This window comes from Sardina pilchardus, chromosome 12 (assembly GCF_963854185.1).
Source record: "Sardina pilchardus chromosome 12, fSarPil1.1, whole genome shotgun sequence".
Lineage (NCBI taxonomy): Eukaryota > Metazoa > Chordata > Actinopteri > Clupeiformes > Clupeidae > Sardina > Sardina pilchardus.
This window is the reverse complement of record NC_085005.1, coordinates 705,961-730,926: the sequence shown is the minus strand read 5'-3', so window position 1 is coordinate 730,926 and position 24,966 is coordinate 705,961. Positions and strand designations below refer to the sequence as shown.

Here is a 24,966-nt window from a genome sequence, read left to right as displayed (position 1 = left end):
AACGCCACCCGCGAACGGACCCCGACCGGCCCAGAGCACCCAGCCACACCACCCAGGCGCGCAGCCCAGACATGATGCGCAAGCCCACCCGGGGAAGGCCTATGACCGAAACGGCGCAAATGGACAAAAGCCCGCATGCGCAGTGAATGAACAAATGCCCGCACGCGCAACAGACAGCACGCGGGACCCTCCCCCCCAAGCTACACTATAGAGGACAGGACAGGGAGAGAAGGAAAGAGGGAGAGTTGAGAGAGACAGAGGGAGAGGGGAGAAGAGGAGTTGTACGGCATGCCACATAAGAAGTCCATGACAGCGCAATGCTAAAGCAGCATAACTAAGGCATGGTGGAGGGTGGTCAGCACCAGATCAGGTGTGGTCAGTAGCCACCATGGGATGCATGACTGGGGCACCAGTCACACAAGCCCACAGCAGAGGTGGTCCGTTCCAGTAAGACCCTGAGGTGGTTGAAGTTCCACACTGCACCATACCTAACTATAGGAAGCACTAAAGAGATATGTTTTAAGTCTAGACTTAAAAATAGGGAGGGTGTCTGCTAATCGAATTGAGGGAGGAAGATTATTCCAGAGGAGGGGTGCGCGGTAACAAAAGGCTCTGCCTCCTACTGTAGTTTTTGAAATTCTTGGAATTACAAGAAGTCCAGTATTTTGTGATCGTAAGGGTCTAGGTGGATTATATGGGACTAGAAGATCTTTAATATATTCGGGTGCTCTTCCATTTATGGCTTTGTATGTGAGAAGTAGAATTTTGAAGTCAATGCGACTTTTAACAGGTAACCAATGTAGAGATGCTAGGATGGGGGAAATATGTTCATATTTTTTGGTCCTAGTGAGTGTGCGAGCAGCTGCGTTTTGTATAAGCTGTAGGCTTTTTAGACAGGTATTATTGTAGCCGGCGTATAGCGCATTACAATAGTCTAGCCTGGAAGTGACAAAAGCGTGGATTAATTTTTCAGCGTCTGGTAAGGATAAGGACTTCCTTATCTTTGAAATGTTCCTTAAATGGAAAAATGAGGTTTTTGTGATCTGCTTTATGTGACTATTGAGTAGAAGTTCTTGATCAATTGTAACTCCTAGATTTTTAACACTTGTGGATGAGGTCAGTGAGAGATCACTATATGTAACCTGTGATGTGGATAGGATATCCCTAGTCTTCTTAGGACCTAAAACCATAACTTCTGTTTTATCTGAGTTCAATAGCAGGAAGTTATTAGTCATCCAAATTTTTATGTCTCTCAGACATGTGTTGAGTTTGGCTAACGGGGTTGGTTCATCGGGCTTTATGGAAATATATAATTGTGTATCATCTGCATAAGAATGGAAATCAATGCCATGTTTTCTAATTATAGAACCTAGAGGAAGCATATAAAGAGAAAATAATAGGGGCCCTAGTACTGAGCCTTGAGGCACTCCATATTTAACCATAGTCTGGGAGGATGGTTCATTATGGACCTGTACAAATTGTTGGCGGTTAGTAAGGTATGATCTAAACCAAGCAAGTGCAGAGTCTTTGATACCTATGGAATGTTCAAGCCTGTGGAGTAGTATGTCATGATCTATGGTGTCAAAAGCAGCACTGAGGTCAAGGAGGACTAGTATTGATGCATAGCCATTAGACTAGCACCCTCTCTAAACACTTTCAAATCCCATCTCAAAGCCCATCTCTACTCCTTAGCTTTTAACTCAGTTTAAGACCCCCCCCCCCTCACCACCTCACCCTAGATTTTAGATGCTTAACTTCTTTACCCTGTTTATCTATCTTTATTGCTTTGTTTTTATGGGTTTTTTTTTCTATACTTTATTTTACTATTAATATTTACTTACATATTATTCTCAATGTATCTACTCTACCACCATTTTGCATTGCTATTTTGGTTTCATTATTATTATTATTATTATTGTTTTACTTACTAATCTTTACTATGTTTCTTTGAAGTTATTTTATAATTATTTTACTTTATTTTTATGTTATTTTTATTTTATTTTATTTTACAGCACTTTGGTCAACTGTGGTTGTTTTTTAAATGTGCTATATAAATAAATTGACATTGACATTGACATTGACATTATCAGCAGCAATAAGGAGGTCATTAAACACTTTAACTAAGGCTGAACCCCTGGCCTAATATATACAGGAATACAATCATTCAATAGTAATTCATTTTATTGTGAATATTATAGCAAGTCTGATGTACCCTTGTTAGTTAGCATGTTAGTTATAATTTCCCTTGAATCTTTCTGTAGTCACAGCAAAAGCACACTCCCGTCTTTTTTTCGCACAATGACCACTGGCGATGCCCAGGGGCTGCTACTCTCTTTGCCCCACTATGTCCTGTACATGTCGATTGAACTTTTGATCGGGTGGGTGTCACCAGTTTATATGTTATGTCATGTGTCACTGTAGTTGTGAAGCCATAGTCATTGTCGTGGCTTGAGAAGACATCCCCGTAGCTTTTCAACAGTGCACTAAGCTTTACATGCTGTGCCGAGTTAAGCTCTCCTGCAGCTACCTGTACTGGAAGAGGCATACATTGGTGTCCATCTTCGGTAGCCTGAACACTGTTCAACATGCAATACCCCATCCATTTCATCAAACCCCACCACCTCTTTTGGACAGATCCTCTGTGACTTGGACACCACAGCTACCCTGGCCCTGGATATTAGTTTTATGGCCTTCTCACAGGTATTCATAACCCCGACAGGGACTTTTCCACCTGCTGCCTTTCCGAGTATGTTGGCAACCAGAAGCCCCTTCTGGATGCTGATCTTTGGAGTGGCTTCCACCAGGAATGGCATTCCACTGTTGGAGGCACCAGCCTTCAATCACCTTCTTACTGTGTGGTGGGATGGTGATCACTTCTCTGCCAGCCACCTTGACAAACCCAATTTTGCCATCTGAATCCAAAAATTCCACCTCATTCTTGACCCTAGCCAACACACGACGGACACTTGCCTCTGGTGGAGCAGCCTTTTCATCCTCATTGCATCCACACCCAGCAGAGAGGTCACTAGATCTTTGATGATGTTCATCCCCATAATGCCAGGGAGCCCATTTTTACATCTTTACAACATCCAGATGGGTGTCTCTGTATGAAGATGCACCGCCACTAAAGAGTGGTTCCAAAACACTCAACATCTGCTTCAAGACAACCAAGGACCGGCATGTTCAGTCCATAGGCTCCACCCAATGGGTGGACTTTAGCTGTTCCTCCCCAAAGTGTTCTCTAAAGTGAGACTCTTTGATGGTGGTGACCTCAAACCCAGTGTCCCAAAGGCAGCTTGTCTTCACTCCAGAGATCATCAGGTCAACCGGCCAGCAGTGACCAAATGCATTTTGTTTCAGGAACTGGTCGACTTCAGTGTCAACACAGTCTGCCAGCCCACTCCTGATCATTGATTAACCAGGGGGCCTTGGTTCGCTCTCTGGTGGAGTATTCTGTGCACTGTCTGCCTCTCCTGGAGCATGTCTTTGCCGGGTGACTTGGCCATGACTGTTGACTGGTGTGACCGGACTCTCCACATGTGTAGCAGATGTACTGCCCTTCCTGGTCTCTTAATGGCTGTCTCTTTGGGTCACGAGGTGGTCGTCTGCTTCAGGGATCCATTGCAAAGGTGATGAGCAGTGTGCAAATAAAAATTCGACTTTCAGTGGAGGATACTGATGACAGCGAGGGAGAAATGTCTGATTGAATGAATGTTCTTTGGAGGAGACATTTGATGTTTGTGATGTGTACAAGGCCAGCCTGGCAACATGTTCTTGATATAGTTGCTTTCAAAAATCTGTGATAAAGTACTACTTTGTTGTCTATTTGATTAATTGGTGAGGGTTGATACAATTTGTTGCTCAGCCTACCATTTGGTATGACCGTACCAGATTTTACAGTTATTATGTTCTCTGGAGGGATAATTTTTTAGCATTTTTTAAATTGACATCATTGATTTGTGTTTGACAAGAGCTTTCATTTCATACCATACATGATGGGTTTTGTACAGTAATGTGAGTCTAGTTCTTTTTTTATGGTCAACAAAAGGGGGCGTGGCAGATTATGTCATTAAAAACTTTTTTTTTTCATCTTTTTGATGGTCAAAGCTGATTCCTGCATGAGAAGAGCTTTAATTTGATACCATACATGATGGGTTTATATGTTAATGTATATTTAGACGACTTTCTATGATCAAAAAGGGGTGTGGCAGATGATGTCATTTTAAGGAAAATGCTCAAGGGTGCCGGAGCGGCACCCGTCAGATTCTGAGTCTACACCCCCTAAACTATCAGATTATGCAAAAAAATTGCATTAGTACCTTATGTCACACCTATCCTGGGGTTCTACCTGACTAGTAGGGGGAATACGGGGCACCACCGTGGTGAACAGCTCTCATTAAGAGCTTCTTAAGAAGGTTCTTTGGGGCCCCAGCCGTGGCGCGACTGGCTGGGGCACCTGCACCGCACGCCGGCGACCCGGGTTCGATTCCCGCCCCGTGGTCCTTTCCGGATCCCACCCCGACACTCTCTCCCACTCACTTCCTGTCTCTCTCTACTGTCCTATCATTAAAAAGGCATGAAAAAAAGCCCAAAAAATATACTTAAAAAAAAAAAAAAAAAAAAAGAAGGTTCTTTGGCTTGATCTTGAGGTTCTCCTAAGAAGGCAGTTAAGAACGCGTTTTGGAAACACCTGTATCTTAGCACTCCTTCTTAGCGATTCCTTCTTTGGAGCCTTCTTAAGTCCTTAAGAAAGATCGCATTTGGGAAACGCGGCCACTGTGAGTAACCCAGACATGGCGAAACAGCCAAAAACTATTTTTTTAAAAAAAATTACTGTAGAGCTGGGCCCGTATTCACAAAGAATTTTAGGGCTAAAAGTAGCTCCTAACTGGCAAATTTAGGAGAAACTCCTAAAAATAATGGGCGTGTCACTCCTAACTTTAGGACTCCTAATTTTTCTCACTAAAAGTCATTCACAAAGCATTTTAAGAGTCATTGCACGAGAAAACCAGGCAAAACCAGCAGGAGGTAGGAAGATGGGGGTCGGCCAAATCGGCTCATACTTTGTATATGTGATAAGTATGTGGAACTATGAACAGCCATATACTTAAAACCCTCGAACTCTTTTTTGTTGTGGAGTTCTGGGGCCCCTCTCAGAGAACCTCAAAAATCCAACAATTCATGGCTGAAAATGACTGAAATTGCCATTTCTACCCTGATTATCCAGATAAAGATATGAACATGAGCTTTATGTTTCCATAGAGCTTAGGTAGAATAGTTTTAAAGACCAAAAGGTGCACTAGGGGGTTATCTGCACCACTGAAAGCAGAATTTTCATCCCTCTAAAATTGGTCATTTTTAGGAGGCATTATCTCACATTCGCAGTGGCTTTGGTGGATGGTTTTACTGTTGCTGGACAGAGGAACATCTTCTGATTCAAAAACAATTGTCGTCTAATTGGGCCACACATAATGTGCGCCGTGCCAGGAGGGGCTTTGTGAATAACTTTTAAGAGAAAACTCCTAGCTAAAATATTTTAGTGCGATTTAGGAGTACTCTTAGTGCTAAGATAAAAATCTTTGTGAATAAGGGCCCCGGTAAATAGCCTACACAGGCCTATTGACAGGTTATATGGATGTTAGACATCGGGTATAAATTTCAATTCAATTCAATTCAATTCAAAAAACTTTATTTATCCCCGAGGGGCAATTTCTCCATGCAGGCATAGTGACATAAGGCTGGCTTACATTGTACGATTTTGGTCTGTTTTAACAGTCGGCGACTACATTTTAAAAATCGGGCGGAAATCATGGGAGTTGTAATGGAATCGCGGCGCGCTCCCGTCAACTAAATCGTTTAGTGTAAGGTGCCAATCTTGCCGGTTTGAAGTCCGTCGGAGTCTGTCTTTTTCTAGTTTTGCCGTTACGACAATAGGCGTTTGACTTCTCGAAAATCTGCGCAGATCTGACTTTATGTGATGCATGCTGGGTTAAACAGACGAAATGCAAACTGGTTAGAAATCATGTCCGACTTCTTGCAGACGTGTTGGGAGTTACCACATGTCACATGTCCTTAAAATATCGCGGGAGACTGCGTTGGACTTGGGCCAGCGCAGTTGATTTCTCAGCGACTGCACAGGCTGAAACCCACCCCAATGACGTCAGTTCAAAGTCTTGATAGGGCCGTTTGGAAGGAATCTCCCCATGACGAGAATGACAGGTGTCTCGTTCTGCCTCCTTACCAAAGACTCTAGAGCGGACCAAGATGGATCAGTCCATATATTAGGAACAGCGCTGTAGCCAGCGACTCTGGGACGACACTGGAGCTTATCCCTGTGATCCATCTTGCTCTGTTTTAGATTCTTCGCTCCTTACGTTAGAATGTGCTAAAATGAACAGAAATTGAAGGGATACCTTCTTATTTGTGATTTCTGGAACAGCGGTAGGCAAGCCTACTGAAAACGTGTGGATATTCTGCTATTTTATGCTGTTGGTTATATACACACGAAAAACACTATATATTTTATTATTTATTTAATTAATGTGCTACAATGCAGGCCTGTTAGCTGTATGACAACAGTGGTTTATTTAAACACATCATATCAATCTATTTAATTCAGTCATCATGCTCATTTTAATCCCGCAATATCTCCCGCGAGGTCTCCCGTGAGTGAATTCAGGCTCACGGCAGCTCAGCTGGACTGTCCGGGGTCAGCTGCGTGTGATAACCTACTGTATTCGCCCCACCCGCTAAGACTCTCAAGCTCCCGTTGACTATGAAGCCAGCCTAAGTCAGCCGCAGCTCATCGTGAACGAGCCTAATATCAAACATGTTTGATATTATCGGAAGTCTTTTCAGTCGTGGCTCATGCAAATAGTGACGTGAACATTACAAATCAATAGTGATCTCGCTCCAACACGAAACAGGAAGGGGCAAAATAGGCGATAGCTGTAGCTTAGGCCTATATCAGGCCTATTCAACTAGCGGCCCGCGGGCCAGATTTGGTCCGCTTCAAATTTCCTGTGGCCCGCGTGTCTCGTCATGAGAATGAACTCGCTTTGACGGGTGTGCATAGATCTTCATATGATTGGCGAGTAGCGCACTGTCGGCCCGCCCCTATTGGCCAGACTAATTCTTCCAGTTATCTTCACTCAGAGAACACAGCACATCACTACACAAACTGACATTTCCAAATGTGTAACTAGTTTTAAATGTTATCATTAAATGTTGATTAAATTACGATTTCTTACCGCCAAAGATTCTAAACCTCGAGCGTGCGCAAATCAAAAATGTTACAATCATACCCGGTCTCTGTTCCTCCGAGCCCTCGGGAAAGTTAGTGAAGGAGCTGTGGTTTGTAGAGAATTGCCTCTTGACTTTATATTACTTCTTTACAGCGATGGATTCGTTGCACAATAAACATGAAAGTCTCGTACTTGTTGCAGAGGGTAAAATGAGCGATTCTCGTTGTCAATTAGACGTTTCTTTACACAGAGCCATCCTCACTCCACTCGTGGGAATGTTATTGTTTGTGATTTGCGCAGGCTCGAAGTTTAGAATTTTTGGCGGTAAGAAATCGTGAAATAGATAAACAGAGGCAGAGCTGGCATTACTTTTTCTTTAAATTCAATGCTAAGTATATTTGAGAGATTGGCGCTGTAGGCTACTGTGTGTGTTTGAAACACTTATGAGCCTAATTATCTTGAAGTAGGCTAGTTAAATCAACACTGCAATTTTTCCCACTGATGCATGATATGGCAGCTATCAGACATCAGGTATGAAATACTATGGTTAGCCTGGGTGTTTTCAAATACTTGTATAGTTTGTGTGGCAGCCTATCTGAGAAGATTTTTTCATGGATAATAGGCTATGATCTTAGTTTCTACACGCATTACGATACATTCTTCAATCACAAAGAAAATTAGTGTCCTTAGCGGTTTGATTTGTACTCATTTTTTTAATTAAGGCATCACAATCAATTCTCAAAAGACGATTTTATATTCCTCTTTTTAGTCAACTTTAGCATGGGTGCAAATACTTACTGAACCCACTGTACGTCACATTGCTTTTTTATTGAAAAGAAAAATCATTATGTACAAAAAACATGGATGGTGCATACTAGCCTCATAAGATTAGGCATATTTAAATAGCCCCATATAATAAAATCCATTCTACATTGGTTGGAGTCTCTAGGTGACATGGCATGAAAGGTGTTGGAAACTTGTGAGAGACTGAAGGCTTGTGTGAAATTCATACCAAAACATTGCATACATGCAAAGAATGAAAAACAAGTTGTATATCCATTCTTATTTGAACCTGCTCCAAAATGTCATAATTGAAATAAGCACATTTTTTAAAAAAAGTTTATTTAAAGCGAATGCGAGGTGATCTGACAAACTGGCAAGAGTCTATTTACTATCTGTAATTAATAGCAAAAAAGCAAAACAGTAGGAGTGTGGGGCGCTTTCACACCACTAATTCGATTATTTGGTCTGCTTCAGGCAGTGAAATTGTTATTTTGTAGCATATAGACTCCAGTGAGGTCTGCTTTCACACCAGAAAACGAACCAAAATTAGCCTGATTGATTTTTTCTCAATGTTTATCTTCCGGTAGAAATCGGCGCCAATTTTGACTCACTATTTTGACCTACTGTCTATGGTTTGGACCCCAGTTTGCGTTCTCACCAGAGGGACTGCACCAGAGGTCGACTTTTGGTGCGGAGTCAAGCGGACCGAGACCTCCTCTTTTTGGAGGTCTCGGTCCGCTTGTTTTGGTGCGCACCCGAGTGCGATTAATGCTTTCACACCAACGAAAACGAATCAAACTAAGAGGTTTTGGTACGAATGGACCGTTTGGTGCGCACCAAACGATGTTGGTGCGAAAGCACCCTTAGTGGTTATTAGGGTCAGAGACCATAGCAGTTGTATTGGTCAGTCTGCAAGTGCGTGACAGGGTTTGCATTACTGGGTTTGATGGACCTTTGGACTATCAAAAAATACTGTAACTGTTTAAGTCATCAAATCAATCGTGTTAAAGCAACACTAAAGCACTTCTCCTCTGTCACACGCACACTATTTGATTATCCAGCAAATAACGAGGCCCTGACAGACGAGGTAGAGAATGATGCATTGCGACATCGAAGGAAGTCAAATTTGTAGTTTCTTATGTCTCATTTCATTGAACTACAGGTATGCTACCTGCTCTGGTAAAGTTACGTAGTGCGGTTATAGCTGAAAGAGTACCGCGAAGTGAATGCAGAAGTGTCGTTCACCCTGTTACGAGTTGATGAACCACTTAAATGATTTTGGAAACATTATTTTAAGGTACGAAACACGCTTTAGTGTTGCTTTAGAGTAATAGACCACGTATCAAGCACCTGTAGAATAAACAAAGTCGATCCAGGCCACCTTGCCACAACTTAGTGATTTCTAGATCGCATTCCTATAATTTGCACACAAGTGTGACAACAATAATCAAAGCTTACTTGAGGAAAGCCAAAGTATGCAGTCAGTCCCACTAAGGGAAATAGCTACAACTCACGCTTATTAGTCAGGTACACACTTGGACCAAGAAATTCCCTGTGGTGGTAAGTAGCCTACTTTAAAGTGCAACTCTCGCCAAAATGCAACCTTGGGTCAAACTTCTGTTTAAAAGCATAATTGTGTCAGAGGCGTCACTTTTAAGCTTGTCTGTGTTGTCGATTTCGGGTCAAATGGCCTTTTGAACGGGAATAGTAGGGGCACTAGGCCTACTATTTTTGATCATGTCAAAATCACTATCCATGATAGTATTAAAGAGACCCTATGCAACTTTTTCATAGTCATAAAATAACTCAGAAATCGTTGTTTTGCTTGACTGACCAGTTTCATCTAAAACAGTAATATTTCCTCCCGCCCCCAGTGTCCCTATCCGCTATTGCAACCTTGCAGTTTCTGCAGGAGACGATCGCTCTTGTTTACATCTGGAAGTCTGAGACGCGTAAGGAACAAGAAGAACCACGCTTGCATATTTATATATAGCCTATATATGTATAAATATACACGCTAAAGCTGTCGGGGAAGCTCTGCAGAGAAATATGCAAGCATAAAACGAGTGAAAACGAAAAACAAAACCGAAACCAGAGATGAACTCGCCAATCCTGCATAGTTCCTCTTTAAGAAGGTTCGACACAACATGAAACTTTGATGGAATCATAAGCAACATAAACGAGCAGCAACTGTGTGTCCATTGTTTTCATTATTATATCTAACAATAATTGGGCAAGTTTATTTCATTTAATTATCTTCATTAGGACTCGATCAGTCAATGGCTCCGAAATTGCGCACTGAACGGTGCGAAGCCCTATTGTATTTGTAAGGATTATTATTATTCTTCCCTTTTTTTTTTACCGTACTTTGCCTAATTTGTTTCCATGGTTGAAAACACATGAAATTTGGTACACAGGTCAGTCGTAGTGCCCGCTACTCAGGGATAAAGGTGTGACTCAGGGACTCGCTAGAGCCCCCCTGATGTGACTCATCCCATGGTTGGCATATAGACCTCTGAATTTCGCCTACAAACAAATCTTTGAGATCAGGTATCTTGCTATTTTTCCTATGGAAAAATAAGATGGGGATTTTGAATTATCGCACGTCTGAAATGCAGATGTTTTGCTCAACACAATTTTGCCCTCTGCCTTCGAGTAGGTACTGTGAACTTTGGTATATTAAGATGGCAAACTTAGATTTTTGCTACCCCAGAGCTAACTTGCAATGCAACTTGCCATAGGTAGTTAGCTTCAATTAACACCCGGATCTCCTTATATGGGCGAAGATGGCAATTTTGGCTCTTTTTTGTAGGTAAACTTCAGAGGTCTATACTTTCAGCTACAGTACACAAACCAAATTTGGTGTAATGCTGGAAGAGATGCTTCCCATGAGCAAACACACACACACACACATCAATTGGTATAGTGAATACATAGTGATAAAGGCTTGCCCCGGGTGTGGCCCAGGAACTCCATAGCACCCCCTTCTATCACTGCTACTTGTTGTGGGCATATACTTTCAGCTACACACACCACATTTGGTAGGTTTATGTAGCTACCTAAGGCAAACGAATGTTGTTTATACATGCCATTAGCCACGCCCACAGGAAGTGAGGAAATGCAGATTTTGTTTGTCTTGGACATGATCCATTTTTACGCACTTCTCCAAGTCCAGCAGTTCCCAAATTTTTCCCCCACGTACCACCTTCTACGTCCTGAAGAAATGGTGAAACTGAATTTTAATACCTTTCCACATAAACAATACATGTGTCATAATTCACCATGCATTGCTTGAAATGTTTTAAATTTCACGTCATTATACCATTGTAATGATGATATTCACATGCCCAGTAGTCGAGTTGAGGGGGGATGGCATCCCCCTTCGGAATTGATATTGTCAAAATCATCCCCCTTCTGAAACGGGCATCCCGCTCCCCATCCACTGTAATTTTTTCAATGAATGTGGAAATATCACTATTTCATTTTCATCATTTAGCTTTTGCGCACATCGAGGCTAAAATACTGTGGACGAGGGCTCCTATTGTCACGGCAATCAGCGACATATAAGCATGCAGCCTTCTTTTACCGTCTATGCGCACGACAGGTGATTTCATTCAACAGCATCATGGCCAAGCGACAAGCAAAGTTTGATCTAAGGCTTTATTAAGAGAACAAAAAGTTGATTAATTAGAAAGAGTACATTTATACTCAAACCTGAAACGCCTAGTCTCCCTTGTTTGCTAAAGTGAATGTACCATAGCCCGCTAGCGAGAGCTAGGTGTTCACTCCAGCTGTTTCTGAACAAACTTGCCATAATGTCATTGGAAAGGATAGGCTACCGTAGCGGCTCATAGCGAGCTAACGCAATGTTGTCCAACTTTTTAGGTCATCTTGTTGAGAGTGATGTATGAATGCATCCTCACTCACACAAAAGAATAGTTTTGTAGTGTGCGGTTCTGCAAATAGACAATGCCACGAGGTGGCTGAAGAGACAAACGTCTGAACATCTGTTCATCTTTAGAATTATTATTCCGTTGTGCAGGTAGCCTAGGCACACAAAGAATACGCTTTTGTTTTGCATTTTTAAGGTAGAACGTAAGACTGAGACTGAGCTACAAAATATCCCACCAACATTGTTGTGTGGCAATTAAAGTTTCTGTTCTAGGCTACTGTATGGTGGTAGAATTCCAGAGTGAAAGCAAAACGTCTCAACTTTTTTGTTGGTTCCATTTAACTTGGCTAGATTGGTAATTAGGTATAACTAGTCATCGTTGAATGCATTATTTAATTGATGTCTGGTTCACTAATTCAGATATGATAGATATTTAGTATATTTAAGTGATAATGTTACTCTGAACTGGGATCAATTTTAGCAACTCGACGTAGACATGATCTAAAATGTCAGTGACACATAAAATGTACATGAATTGGAAGAAATTTAGGATTTGCCAATGTCCAGCAGGTCACACTATAAATGGACTAGAATACAGGAAATTGCATCTTAAAAATTAAAAATGTTCCCCCCCTGCCATTTTTTAACAACTCGACTACTGGACATGCCCATAATACATATTTGGCATAGCGACACCAACTGGCAACAGAAAGAAATTCACTGATGCACTGATGTCACATGATGAATTTTAGCATACTCCTCCTAGTTGACGGTTTGTCAGATTCATGTGAAATTTGGCATGAATGCCAAGATGTCACTGATGTTAAATTGCAAGGCAATTTTTTATGTTGTAATATATGATTTTAATATCTCGCCACATAAACAGGAAATGTATCATAAAGTCACAGTGCATTGAATGAATGGTCTGAAACTTATCAGGTAAACAGATATTATGATTATAATGATATCCAGACACCCAATCGCCCTGCCTGGCATACAGCAGCAGCACCACCACCACCTGGCCAAACAGAAAGATGTGCCAGAAATGGGCAATGTCACTGTAACTGATTGATCTGAACCTGTACAAAATATTGGATATCATTATTGTGATGTATAATTCACATGTCTAGCATAGCGCCACCATCTGGCCAAGCAGGAAATGTGCCAGAAGTGTTCTGTGCTTTGAAGGAATGGTCTGAAACTTCTCAGGTTAATAGACAATATGATTATTATTATTATGATGATATCCAGACACTTGATGGCTCTGCCTGGCCATGCAGTAAATGCGACAGAAATGGGCAATGCCCTAACTGATTGATCTGAAACTATTGTTTGTATTATTGTATTGTATCATTATTGTGATGATATTCACATGTATAATTCACATGCCTATCATAACGCCACCACCTTGTCAGCCAGATATCTGTATTAATGGAGAGGTAATACATATTGTTAATCATTTCACAAATCTGGGCATACTCATTGATTCTTGATTGAACTTAAGTTTAAAAAAGATCTCCAAAAGTGTCAGTGCTAGTCTAGTTCATTTTAGACATATAAGACACCAGTTACCAATAGCCGCTGCCAGATTGTTTTTACACTCAATGATCTCCTCACATTTATCTTACTGTTCTATGAGTTGGTCCCAGACAGGTGGGACTACAGTACACCAAAAAAAACATATACCCTTTACCAAAAAAGCTGTGAACGTTCTTGACAAAAAAAGGGGAAAAAAAACAAATTATTACTGCACAGTCATAAAAAACATAAACTTTGCAGACATGTGCCAGATGTATAAATTAACCCATAATCTTGCACACCCACCACTTAACCAATGTGTGTCATTTTGCTCTGCTAATACTGTATAAGGGCTTCTGTAAGAGGTGACCATTAAGGCCTAAACACACCAACCCGATCGGCCGACTGTCGGCAGAAAAGCAGTCGGACTATCAGTCAGGCTCTCGTCTCCCCTGGTCGGTCCAAAAAGTGCCACTGAACACACCGAAGCGACACCGACGCAGATTGTACATTCTGCGCATGTGCGAAGTGTGATACATTACTGCAGGCTTCAGAGTCAGCTGAGTAGATATCATTCAGGATTCGCGGAACTAGTTTTCGGACTTCTCTGATTAAGAAATAAGAAAGTATAAATATAATTGTATAGTGTGTATTATTTTATTGCCATTACTTGTGTGTGATGCCAACGAAACACTCTCTTGGGCACGGGATAAATTACTTTTTGCCCATTAACCTAGCCAGCTAGCTTGCTAGCTAATATTAGCACAGTAAACGAAAAGTGAATGGGAAAAACCTGAAATAAAACACGTTCAGAAACCTAGTTCTAGCAAAAATATGTAAGGAGGGTTTATAGAAATGGGTTCGAAACTTACATCGCTGAATGTAGGGCTAATGGTTAGTTTAAACAAAGTCCTCTGCTACCTAGATGTTTCGAAGGGTTAGGACTCAACCAATCAGATTTAGGAAGACATTTGGTCAATCAGCTTTTTTAAACTAGCTTTTATCCCCACGGCTTATTTGATGTATTTTCATTCATATTAAATTGGTCGTTGGAGTTACACTGAAGTGTTAGACTGAAGGCTGAAGGCAAAACAACTGTGTGGTCAGATCTCTCTGTAACATGGAATCTATATAGATTTTTTTGTATAGGCTACTGGTTAATGTAATTGTAGCAAAGGGACAGAGCAGTGACCCCACCCAGTCTTGAACCCGGGTCTCTCCGGGGTAGGCTGTCACAGACACCTTGAGCCACAAGGGTAAGGGACATAAGGAGTCTGACACTGTCGGCAACGATTTAAACAATAAGTATAATTTATTTACAAATATACAGAAGTCAGTAAATGAAGAGCAATGAAAGATAAAGTAAAGTGTCATGCACGTCAGTAAGTGTATGTGTAATGCATAAAGTAAAGGCAATAGGCATAGCCTCCAGCTCCCAGCAACGTCACCACGTCAAAACCAGTCCAGGACAGAGAGGGAGAATGAGGCCTCCGGACACAGGCTATATTCTGCCGGCCATCTACCTGGAGCTACGCCCCTCAGATCAGATACAGATCAGACCTGCAGCTCCTCCTATAGGTCAAAGCACAAACATCCATAGCACAAACACCATATAGCTAGTGCCCAAGAGCACCCTACAGGCAGAGGGAGGGAGAGGCGTAACACCTTACGGCACGGCAAAGCCGGGGCGTCACATCACTCCCCCCCCAAAAGACAGGAGCCCAATTCTTGGGATTCTGGGTAAACTCTATACCCCAAACACATCTATTTAGTAACTATTATATTAAACAAAACCCCAAAAATACCAAATTGTGCACACACTCATAGGCCTAAGTGAACACCCATATCTGCTGTACATTCATACTAAACCAAGACACACAGTCCATACAATCTCGCTCATGACCCCATTACAGCCCCCATCCTCCCATATATCCGGCGCCTGGACACACGGGACACCTGAAGCAGAATAAGACATGAGACAGAGAAACATAGACACAGCCATACATACAGACAGAGATATACATTCATTCCAACCCCTCCGGGGCTCGAGAAAGGGCGTCAGCCATTACATTTTCCCGACCACGGATGTGCCGAATGTCAAGTCTGTAAGGCTGTAGAAACAGTGCCAAGCGCATTAAGCGCTGATTAGGATTCTGGAGAGACTGGATGAATGTGAGGGGATTGTGGTCTGTAAACACCACAACAGGATGTACGCCTCCCCCCACATATACATCAAAATGTTGCACAGCCCATATTAACGCTAACGCCTCCTTTTCAATGGTCGAATAGTTCAACTGATGCTTATTGAACTTACGCGAAACCAACATCGTCCTCTTGCAGCAAAACTGCACCTGCACCAACTTGACTGGCATCGACCTGTACCGAAAAAGGTTGATCCAGTCTAGGCGCAGCTAAGACCGGAGCAGAGGTCAGCAACAATTTCGCATTCTGAAATGCTTTCTGGCACTCTGGAGTCCACACATATTTGACAGTGCCCCTCAACAGACTGGTTAATGGAGCAACAACAGTGGAGAAATTTGAGCAGAAATTCCTATAGTACCCGGCCATACCAAGGAAACGCATGAGATCTTTCTTTGTGGGGGGAAGGGCAAACCGGTCAATGGCCAACACCTTCGCCCTCACAGGCCGCACAACCCCCTGCCCTACCACCTTGCCCAAGTACACCACTGTGGCCTGTGCGAATTCACATTTCGCAAATTTACTGTTAGGTTGGCTGCATTCGAAAGAAAGCTCGAATGCGGCCCAGATGTATATCCCAAGTGTCTGCATAACAGACAGCATCATCTAAGTACACTGCACACCCCTCCAACCCCTCAACGACCCGATTCATGAGTCGCTGAAAGGTTGAAGGGGCCTTGCGTAGTCCAAAACTCATCCTAGTATAGGAATAGAGTCCTGACGGTGTTATAAACGCAGATATTTCTTGGGCTCTGGGAGTCAACGGCACCTGGTAGTAACCCTTTAACAGGTCAAATTTGCTCACGAACCGAGCACTACCCACTTGGTCCACGCAGTCTTCCATGCGGGGAAGCGGAAACGAGTCAACTTTTGTTACAGTATTTACCTTCCTATAGTCTGTGCAAAACCGGAAAGAAGAATCAGATTTCTTCACAAGCAAACATGGAGAGGCCCAGCTGGAATAAGACGGTACGGCCAATCCATTATCAAGGAGATACTGCACAGATGAGTCTAGACTTTTCCGCTTGTCAAGCGAAACACGATAAAATCTTTGACGAACAGGTTTCGCGTCCCCCACATCTATATCATGTTCGATCACACTTGTACAGGTCGGTGTGTCAGAGAATATGGATGAAAACTCAAAAATCAAACTTTTCAGTTGTTCTCTATGTTTGCTCTCCAAATGACCAAGAAGACTATCAAACTTAGCTGGCATCTCACTATTATCTAGCCGAGCTTGCAACACTGCATCATCAGGTCCACACACGCCATCCTCAGCTGCCACCTGAGAAATGTCGAGAGTAGCTGACCCCACAGCAAGCCCCACCGGTTTCAGCACAGTGTCCTTCCCCTGCATCTGGGAAGATGAACAGAAATAAGGCTTGAGCAGGTTGACATGACAAAGCTGTGTTTTACGTCTTCTTTCAGGAGTTGACACAACATAATTGGTTTCTGAGACCTGGCGGTTGACAGTGTAAGGGCCCAAGTACTTGGCCTCAAATGGTGAACCTCGTATAGGCAACAACGCAAGAACTTGATCACCTGGACTGAAAGCCCGTGCCACTGCCTTACGGTCATAACGTTTTTTCATTTTCTTTTGAGCATTACTGAGATTTTCACTCGCCATTTTCCATGCCAGGAACAACTTGCGATGAAAACCATGGACATACTCAGCCAAGCTCTCGGGTGGCTCTGTACTGTCCAAATCACCCCCCAACACAGACAGAGGTGTCCGCACTTTGTGGCCAAAAACAAAGGTCATTAGGGTTAAACCCTGTACTCTCCTGCACGACTGCACGTGCCGCCAACCAGAGCCATGGTAAGCCCTCTTCCCATTCTCGCTTCAGCTCTATACAATAAGCACGCAACAAGGACTTCAGAGTGGCATCAAACCGCTCTAGCGCTCCCTGGCTTTGAGCGTGATAAGCACTACTGAGATTATGCATAATACGCAGCTGCTTCAATGCCCCAGCAAAAGTCTTAGATGTGAAATTCAAACCTCTATCGCTCTGGATAACTTTTGGTATGCCAAATATCCCGGACGGCGTCACATGACCTACTAACTCTGTAGCTTCACTGCAACGGCAAAGAGCCAGGCCTGCAGGGCCGGCCCGCCGCTTAGGCAGTATAGGCAAATGCTAAGGGCGCCGCACATCCAGGGGGCGCCAGAAATGGAGGGGAAAAAAAGTGTAACTTCCACTATTCTTAAAACTGATATTACAATGTCTTAATAAGTCCACATTCATTTGACTGCATAGCAAAGCCTACAAAGTACTAGTAATAATAGCCTCCTTTCCTAAGGCGCCCCCGCCCCCTTCCCTGAGAAATTACCTGTGACGGGCGAAAAACTTGGATTGCTCAGAAAGTTCTAGTCACAGGCGTGACAGAGCACGATTTTAGCTTTCCTATGGTATTATGTAGGCCTAGGCTACTAGTTGCTGTGATAAACGTTTCGCAAGAAAAACCAACGTGAATGCTACATGAAATGTAAAACATTCTGCACATTACTGCGTGCGACGGCCAAAAGAAATGCGAAATGCACACCCATTCTTCTGTGTTGAATTGCTCACCAAGTTCTAATCACAATGATAGCATATACATATCACCTGACAGAGCATGGTCTTAGCTTTCCGATGGTATTAAATAGTTAATATAATAAACGGTTCGCGAGAAAACCAATGTGAATTTAGGCTACATGGAATGTAATCATTTGCATTCCATCTATTACTCTCAGTGGAATCTCTCAATAGCCTACATGACAAACCATACATCCAAAATAAACGACAGACCTTACCAAATACGAGGATATGAAGCATTCATTTGTACAATAAGCCATTCCCGAGTAATCCAGTTTTTAAATTGCAGCACATTTCTACTTCAATTTCAATTTCAATTCAATTTAATGTCGCTTATAGAGCGCCAATACATTACACATGTCTCAAGGCGCTTTACAGAGTGTTAGACATTCAAAGAGAGCCCATGAGTAACAGGGGCAAGGAAAAACTCCCTAGAATTGGAGATACATATAGGAAGAAACCTACTTGGTTTTGAACATTTATTTAAACGATATACTGTAGAATTACATCGAAAACATAACCATTGCTTCCAGATATTCCTATGCATTATGCAACCAACCTCACCTCGGTTGCATTATGCCTATTTTAGACTAGTCGAAAACCATGGCTAAAGCCTAATTACAGTACTCTCACGTACTTTCAAAATAAAAATCAATATGAAATAGTTAACTTATACTGTATGTATAAATGTGTATGTATAAATATGGCAATATGAATTTCAAAATGTTTGAGATACAAACGTATTAGTGTGTTGGGGGATTAGGCCTATATGCCTTATAATGTCTTTGATCTCCACTGGTGTGGTTGGGGGCTTCTAAAATCAAATCAAGAAAGTATCACAATTCTTAACTTGATATAATTTTTAAATTGTGACACATTACAATTATTATCATGTATTTATCTATTTTCATTTTCATAGATAGATAGCCTACCCATTGTCTATGATTATGTAAGTAACTATTATTGTATTGAATGTGAGTTATCAGTCTACACCACCACTACAAATGGCACTGGGAAACCTATAGGCATACTGTTATATCTATTCACCTGGTTCAACAACTGTCACATGTTATAGCCTATGTACAGTAGTATAGGCTATTGGCCCCACGTGCCTGTCAAGGGGCCTGCACTTAAAGATTGCTGATACCTTTTGCACCCATTTTTTGTTGCCCCCCAAAGATGACAACCTGGTAACCCCTCTAAGCTATTTATATTGTTTTTCATATGTTCAGTTCACTATTTGTTGTATTTGTTTCTTTAAGGCTTTCTAAGTAGTTTGAATGTGCTTTGCTTTATTTTCATATGAGAATGTTCAAGACAAAGCTCAGTGTCTTGTGAGTGTATGTACACTAGCAGTGTAATTTACTGTGATGCAAGGGGGCGCTACCTAAAATCTTGCCTAGGGCGCCAAATTGGCTAGGGCCGGCCCTGCAGGCCTGCATACTCAACTGTAATTACGGTACTCCCGTCACACTCATCTATTTATCTGGCAATCTAATTAGTTATTTGTACCGTCATGGTTTGCAGATATTTAAGGTTAGTGTTGTCATGAAGATGTGCTATTATTGTTATTTTTGGACTATTATTACTGTCTTTTTAATTGATTTGACTTTACTTCAAACAGTTTAATTTAATGTTAATGTAAGTTTCATTCTTATTGTTGTGAGATGCTTTGGATAGACATATTTGTTAAAGGGATATTCCGCCATTTTTGGAAGTACGCTCATTTTCCACCTCCCCTCGAGCAAAACAATCGATATTTACCTTGTTCCCCGTTCATCCAGCCATTCTGTGAGTCTGGCGATACAACTTTTAGCTTCAGCCTAGCATAGATCATTGAATCGGATTAGACCATTAGCTTCTCGCCTGCTAGCTTCATGTTTAAAAGTGACTAAGATTTCTGGTAATTTTTCCATTTAAAACGTGTCTCCTCTCAAGTTAGAAAGTGCAATAAGACCAACTGAAAATGAAACCTGGCGTTTTTCTAGGCTGATTTGACATGGAACTACACTCATCTGGCGTAATAATCAAGGCAACTTGCAAACGTACCATAGGCGCAGTGATATCTTACGCGACATCTGAAAATAGTCCCCATAGACAACAAGCAGTAGTAGTGCCAGTAGCTGCAAGTTGCCTTGATTATTACGCCAGATGAGAGTGTAGTTCCATGTCAAATCAGCCTAGAAAAACGCCAGGTTTCATTTTCAGTTGGTCTTATTGCACTTTCTAACTTGAGAGGAGACACGTTTTAAATGGGAAAATTACCAGAAATCTTAGTCACTTTTAAACATGAAGCTAGCAGGCGAGAAGCTAATGGTCTAATCCGATTCAATGATCTATGCTAGGCTGAAGCTAAAAGTTGTATCGCCAGACTCACAGAATGGCTGGATGAACGGGAACAAGGTAAATATCGATTGTTTTGCTCGAGGGAATGTGGAAAATGAGCGTATTTCCAAAAATGGCGGAATATCCCTTTAAGTAAACATAAACATAAACTGTGGTTTATTTACTGTACCTGAAACACTGACTTTCTACTCTTTGTTTTGTCTTCAGATATTTGGAATCATTTTTACCCTTACTCAGGGAAAGCTCACCACAGACCACAATCCTCTAATTGGAAATATCTTCCTGTGTATTTGGATTTTTGTTGGCATCATTTTAACAGGTAGGCTAACATGGCATCAAGAACTTTGTCAGTAGTTCTCAGGAAGCCATATTGATGAAAACAATATTCTCATAATTGTGCCTAATTGTTAGCCTCTGATATTCATAGTATTTCATAGCTCTTTCATTATAGTGCTGTGTGCAACTTTACCAAAGTAGAAGTAGGCCTACCGTACACCAGGGCTGGACTGGGACCAAAAAACGGCCCGGGCATTTTTGGCCATAGTGGCCCACCATGATAATTTACACGATAAAACATATGTGCACACTGTTTTGTTTGTAAAAATTATTTAAGCAAACCGCAGTAGCCTGCATGGAAGCGAGTAGGCTAGCCTACCCTTGCTAAAAAATATTAATTATTTTTATACTCTCTCTCTCTCTCTCACACACAAACACACACACACACACACACACACACACACACACACATACACACACACACACACAACCACACACACACACACAACCACACACCCACTAGAGTGACCTTTAAACCAGCAAGGATGAGGTTGTGCACAAAACTCATGCTATTAAATGCTTCACTAAATAAAACCTGCTATAATTTATGTTGAGCATTTGCACAGTTTTAGCCAACAATTCACCTTGATACTATTTAGTGAAGATGTACAGTATAGGCTACACATCCCAAAACATTTTCATTGTTAATTACATGGGCTATCACCATTCCTGTTTCATTCCATGCGTATGACTGCATGTCTGTGTGTATGGGTGTCTGCTTGTCGCAAAGAAATGTGATAGTTTGCTTGTTGTACTGCGTCAAGATTGACAACAATTTCGACCAATCGTGACTGTCTTAAGATTTCAGAAGGTTGATGGCGAGCCGACAACTCGTTAATTTAATGGGTATCGCAATTCAAATGCATGCGAGAGGGGTAGGCCTACACAGAAACCACACAAAAAGACGCGCTCACTCTATAAAACTTTTTTTTGCTTAACTGGGTGCTGAATCCTACATAGTAGGCAGGTTAATACATCTAAAAGAAGCAAGGGGAAGAAGCAGTCGCAGATTTCAAACTTTTAATTGTTCGTTGTGCGCCCAAAAAGTTCAGCCAACATTTCGGCTACTTCTTACCTGCCTCACAGTAGCTATTCTGACCTCCTCCTCAATCTGTCCCTGCTGGGTCACGTCTCTCACCTCTTCCTCCTCCTCCGAATCAATTTGAATAGCTACTCCTTCCTCTGTGTAACTCTGTTGCACACTCGCATGTGCCTCTCTGAAGCCTGCACTCGGCCCTGTTTGAACTTGTGGTGGCAAACATTTCTGTAATTTTAGCACATTTTTTTGCTGCATCCACTTGTAGGCTTTTGCCTTTTATCTCGCAACTTCTCTGCGCCCCCCTTGCGCTTTTGTGGTTTGTCTTCGTACATTTTCACATACGGACGGTCTCAAACTCCGGTCGAACTCCAGTCAAGAGGGAGATGTGGCCGGGAGGGAGATAGGGAGGGCCCTGAGATTTCATTGGACTAGCCCAATGTCCATTAAGGCAGTCAACCAATGGGCCGCGATTCGCTACCGTTGTGGCCGTACGCTATATAAATGAGCCTAATAATATTTTTTTTTATTATTAAATTGACAGCCTCGGCCCAAATATATGCGTCGGCCCACCGGGCATTGCCCGGTATGCCCTATGGCCAGTCCATGCCTGCCGTACACAGTTTCTCATTGCCAAATCTAAGATTATATAATAGTAACAATAATATCTTCATAAAGGGTGTGTAATGGAGCCTAATACTGTAATTACAGTAGGCTATGTAAGGGATAACGGCCGACGAGGTGACCGGTTCGATGGAAACTAGATGTACCGCAAAGCGATACACAATATGACCGCCGCTCAGTCCTGCGCATTCTCTCCGCAAATATCAATCACGCTTTCGTTTCCATCGCCTACTCCATCCCCTATTGCAACTTTTATGTATGTAAATGAGTGTGTGCATGTGTGCACTTGCTTTTGTGTATGAGTGCTTCTCTGTCTATGAGTGTGTGTGTGTGTGTGTGTGTGTGTGTGTGTGTGTCTGCTTGTGTGTGTTTTATGTGTCTCTATGTGTATATGTTCACTGTGTTCTCTGCCGTCACTGTCACTCCAATATCAGATCACACACACACACACACACACACACACACCGACACACACACATGCGCGCGAGTGCACACATACATACGCAGGCACACACTCACACACACATACACACACACAGATACACCCACAGAGAGTGTTGGAGCCGTTTTTGATATTTATGTTTGCAAATCATTTTCAGTTATTATTATTATTGATAAAATGCCAAAGACATTAGAATGATATTTATGTTCATAAAATATGATTTAGAATGATGGTGAATATGATTTAAATGTATGGAACTTTAAGTTAAACCTGTCTAGCTAATTGAGTGACGTCTGGCCGTCTGATTGACGGAGAATCAATTATAGGGCTGGCACACCTCTGGCCAGGTAGAGCGGAAGTGGCAAACAATTTTTCAACCGCGTGAATGCGATAGAGGTTTGTTTGTTTTGTACTAGTCAAAGTTTAGTAAAATAAATTTCTATAATCTAAAAAGACGCGCGTTGTCCGGTGTTATCCGCTCTCTGAAGCGGCCGCCGAAAGGCTGCCACTACATCAAGTTGAAAAATTGCTCACGGAACGTCGGACAAGCTGGAGAACTTTGTGGATTACTATATGGATTTATTGGATTATACCCGTGGATCTACTTTGAACTTCGAACATCGACAGCTTGTTTCGTGAGTAACCTGACGGTTTGCATTGTCTACAGACCCAGGTACGATCAGACATTACCGAAAGACTTTGAAATGTTTGATGGGACAATACAATTGCGCAATCGTTGAAACCTAAACTAATGAAGCCTAATTGAGATCCCGACCTGTTGACTCAAGGTGGACACTGTTTTAGGAATACATCTCATAATAAACAAAGACTAAATATAACTTGCAATTAAGCATTACGAGCCTGTCCTGCAAGCAACGCAGTTTCACGAACAGGCAGCAGAACATTAAACTGCGATTAAATGAAAACGTAACGCAGATGTGACTGAATCAAGGAGTAACATAAATTGTGATAAAGTGAAATAAGATAATTGCAATCATGTCTGATCACGAGAACGAACAACCCGAACAAACTCCTGAGACGGCCAAACAGACAACACCTGTTTTTAAAGAGCTAAGCGCAACCCGTCGCGGCAAACTTGGCCATTGCACTCGCAAAATGAATGAAATTAACGAAATGGTTTGGCGGGGCACTGGCAAAGGCAATGTTGAAAAAGTGAAAGAACAACTAAGTGTATTCCATCAAATCCTTGACAAATTTAAAATCAGTCATGAATCTGTGCAAATATTGTTAACTGATGATGTAAAAGAAAACGAAAATATTGATTGGTATGAACCAAAGATTGCAAAGTTTAATGAATTTATTTCTCAGACTGATATCTGGTTGGAACGTAAGCTGACTGACATACAATCACGTGACATTGCTGACACTGTTGACGTGACTGATAGTGTGTCAAGAATATCTAAAGCTGACTCAAAGGCATCATCATCCCATTCAACACGCATTCAAATTGCTGTGGATAAAGCTGGTTTAATGGCCCGAGCCAGATCCATGAGAGAGAAACATGAAATGGAAATGGACAGAGTTAAGTTACAAGCTAAAATGGAAGCATTACAATTAAGAGAGGACCTTTCTGTCACTAATGCAAAACTACAGGCCTTGGAGGAAATTGAACCAATAGAATCAACATTAAGGAAAACTCTCAGGTCTGAGGATGACATGAATGCTTACCTGGAGAAATACATGGATCAAAGACCACACCGATCAGAGGAGCCATTGGAGGTCAAATCAGTAGAAAGCAGCAGAATTACTGGCATGTCTCAGATGGATTTTGTGGAATTAGGAGCAATACCTAAAACACCATTTCAGAAAGCTATACACGTACATCAGAAGTTAACGGCGGCGCCACAGCCACCCACTGCTGCGGCTAGAAGGGCACATTTACCAAGCCGACGAACCTACAGAACTACTGAGACCCAACCAAGAAGATCACAATCTACTCCTGGAATGGA

The 24,966-nt window shown here is 42.0% G+C and overlaps 1 protein-coding gene across 1 annotated transcript in view; it reads left to right on the top strand.

The window, feature by feature from the left end:
• The window catches only part of flvcr1 (FLVCR choline and heme transporter 1), a 213,418-nt gene that overhangs the window by 38,973 nt on the left and 149,479 nt on the right, over positions 1–24,966 (top strand). The window contains exon 8 of the mRNA XM_062551016.1: positions 20,766–20,877. Within this exon, the coding sequence (XP_062407000.1) occupies positions 20,766–20,877 (112 nt within the window). The remainder of the gene's footprint in view (positions 1–20,765; positions 20,878–24,966) is intronic.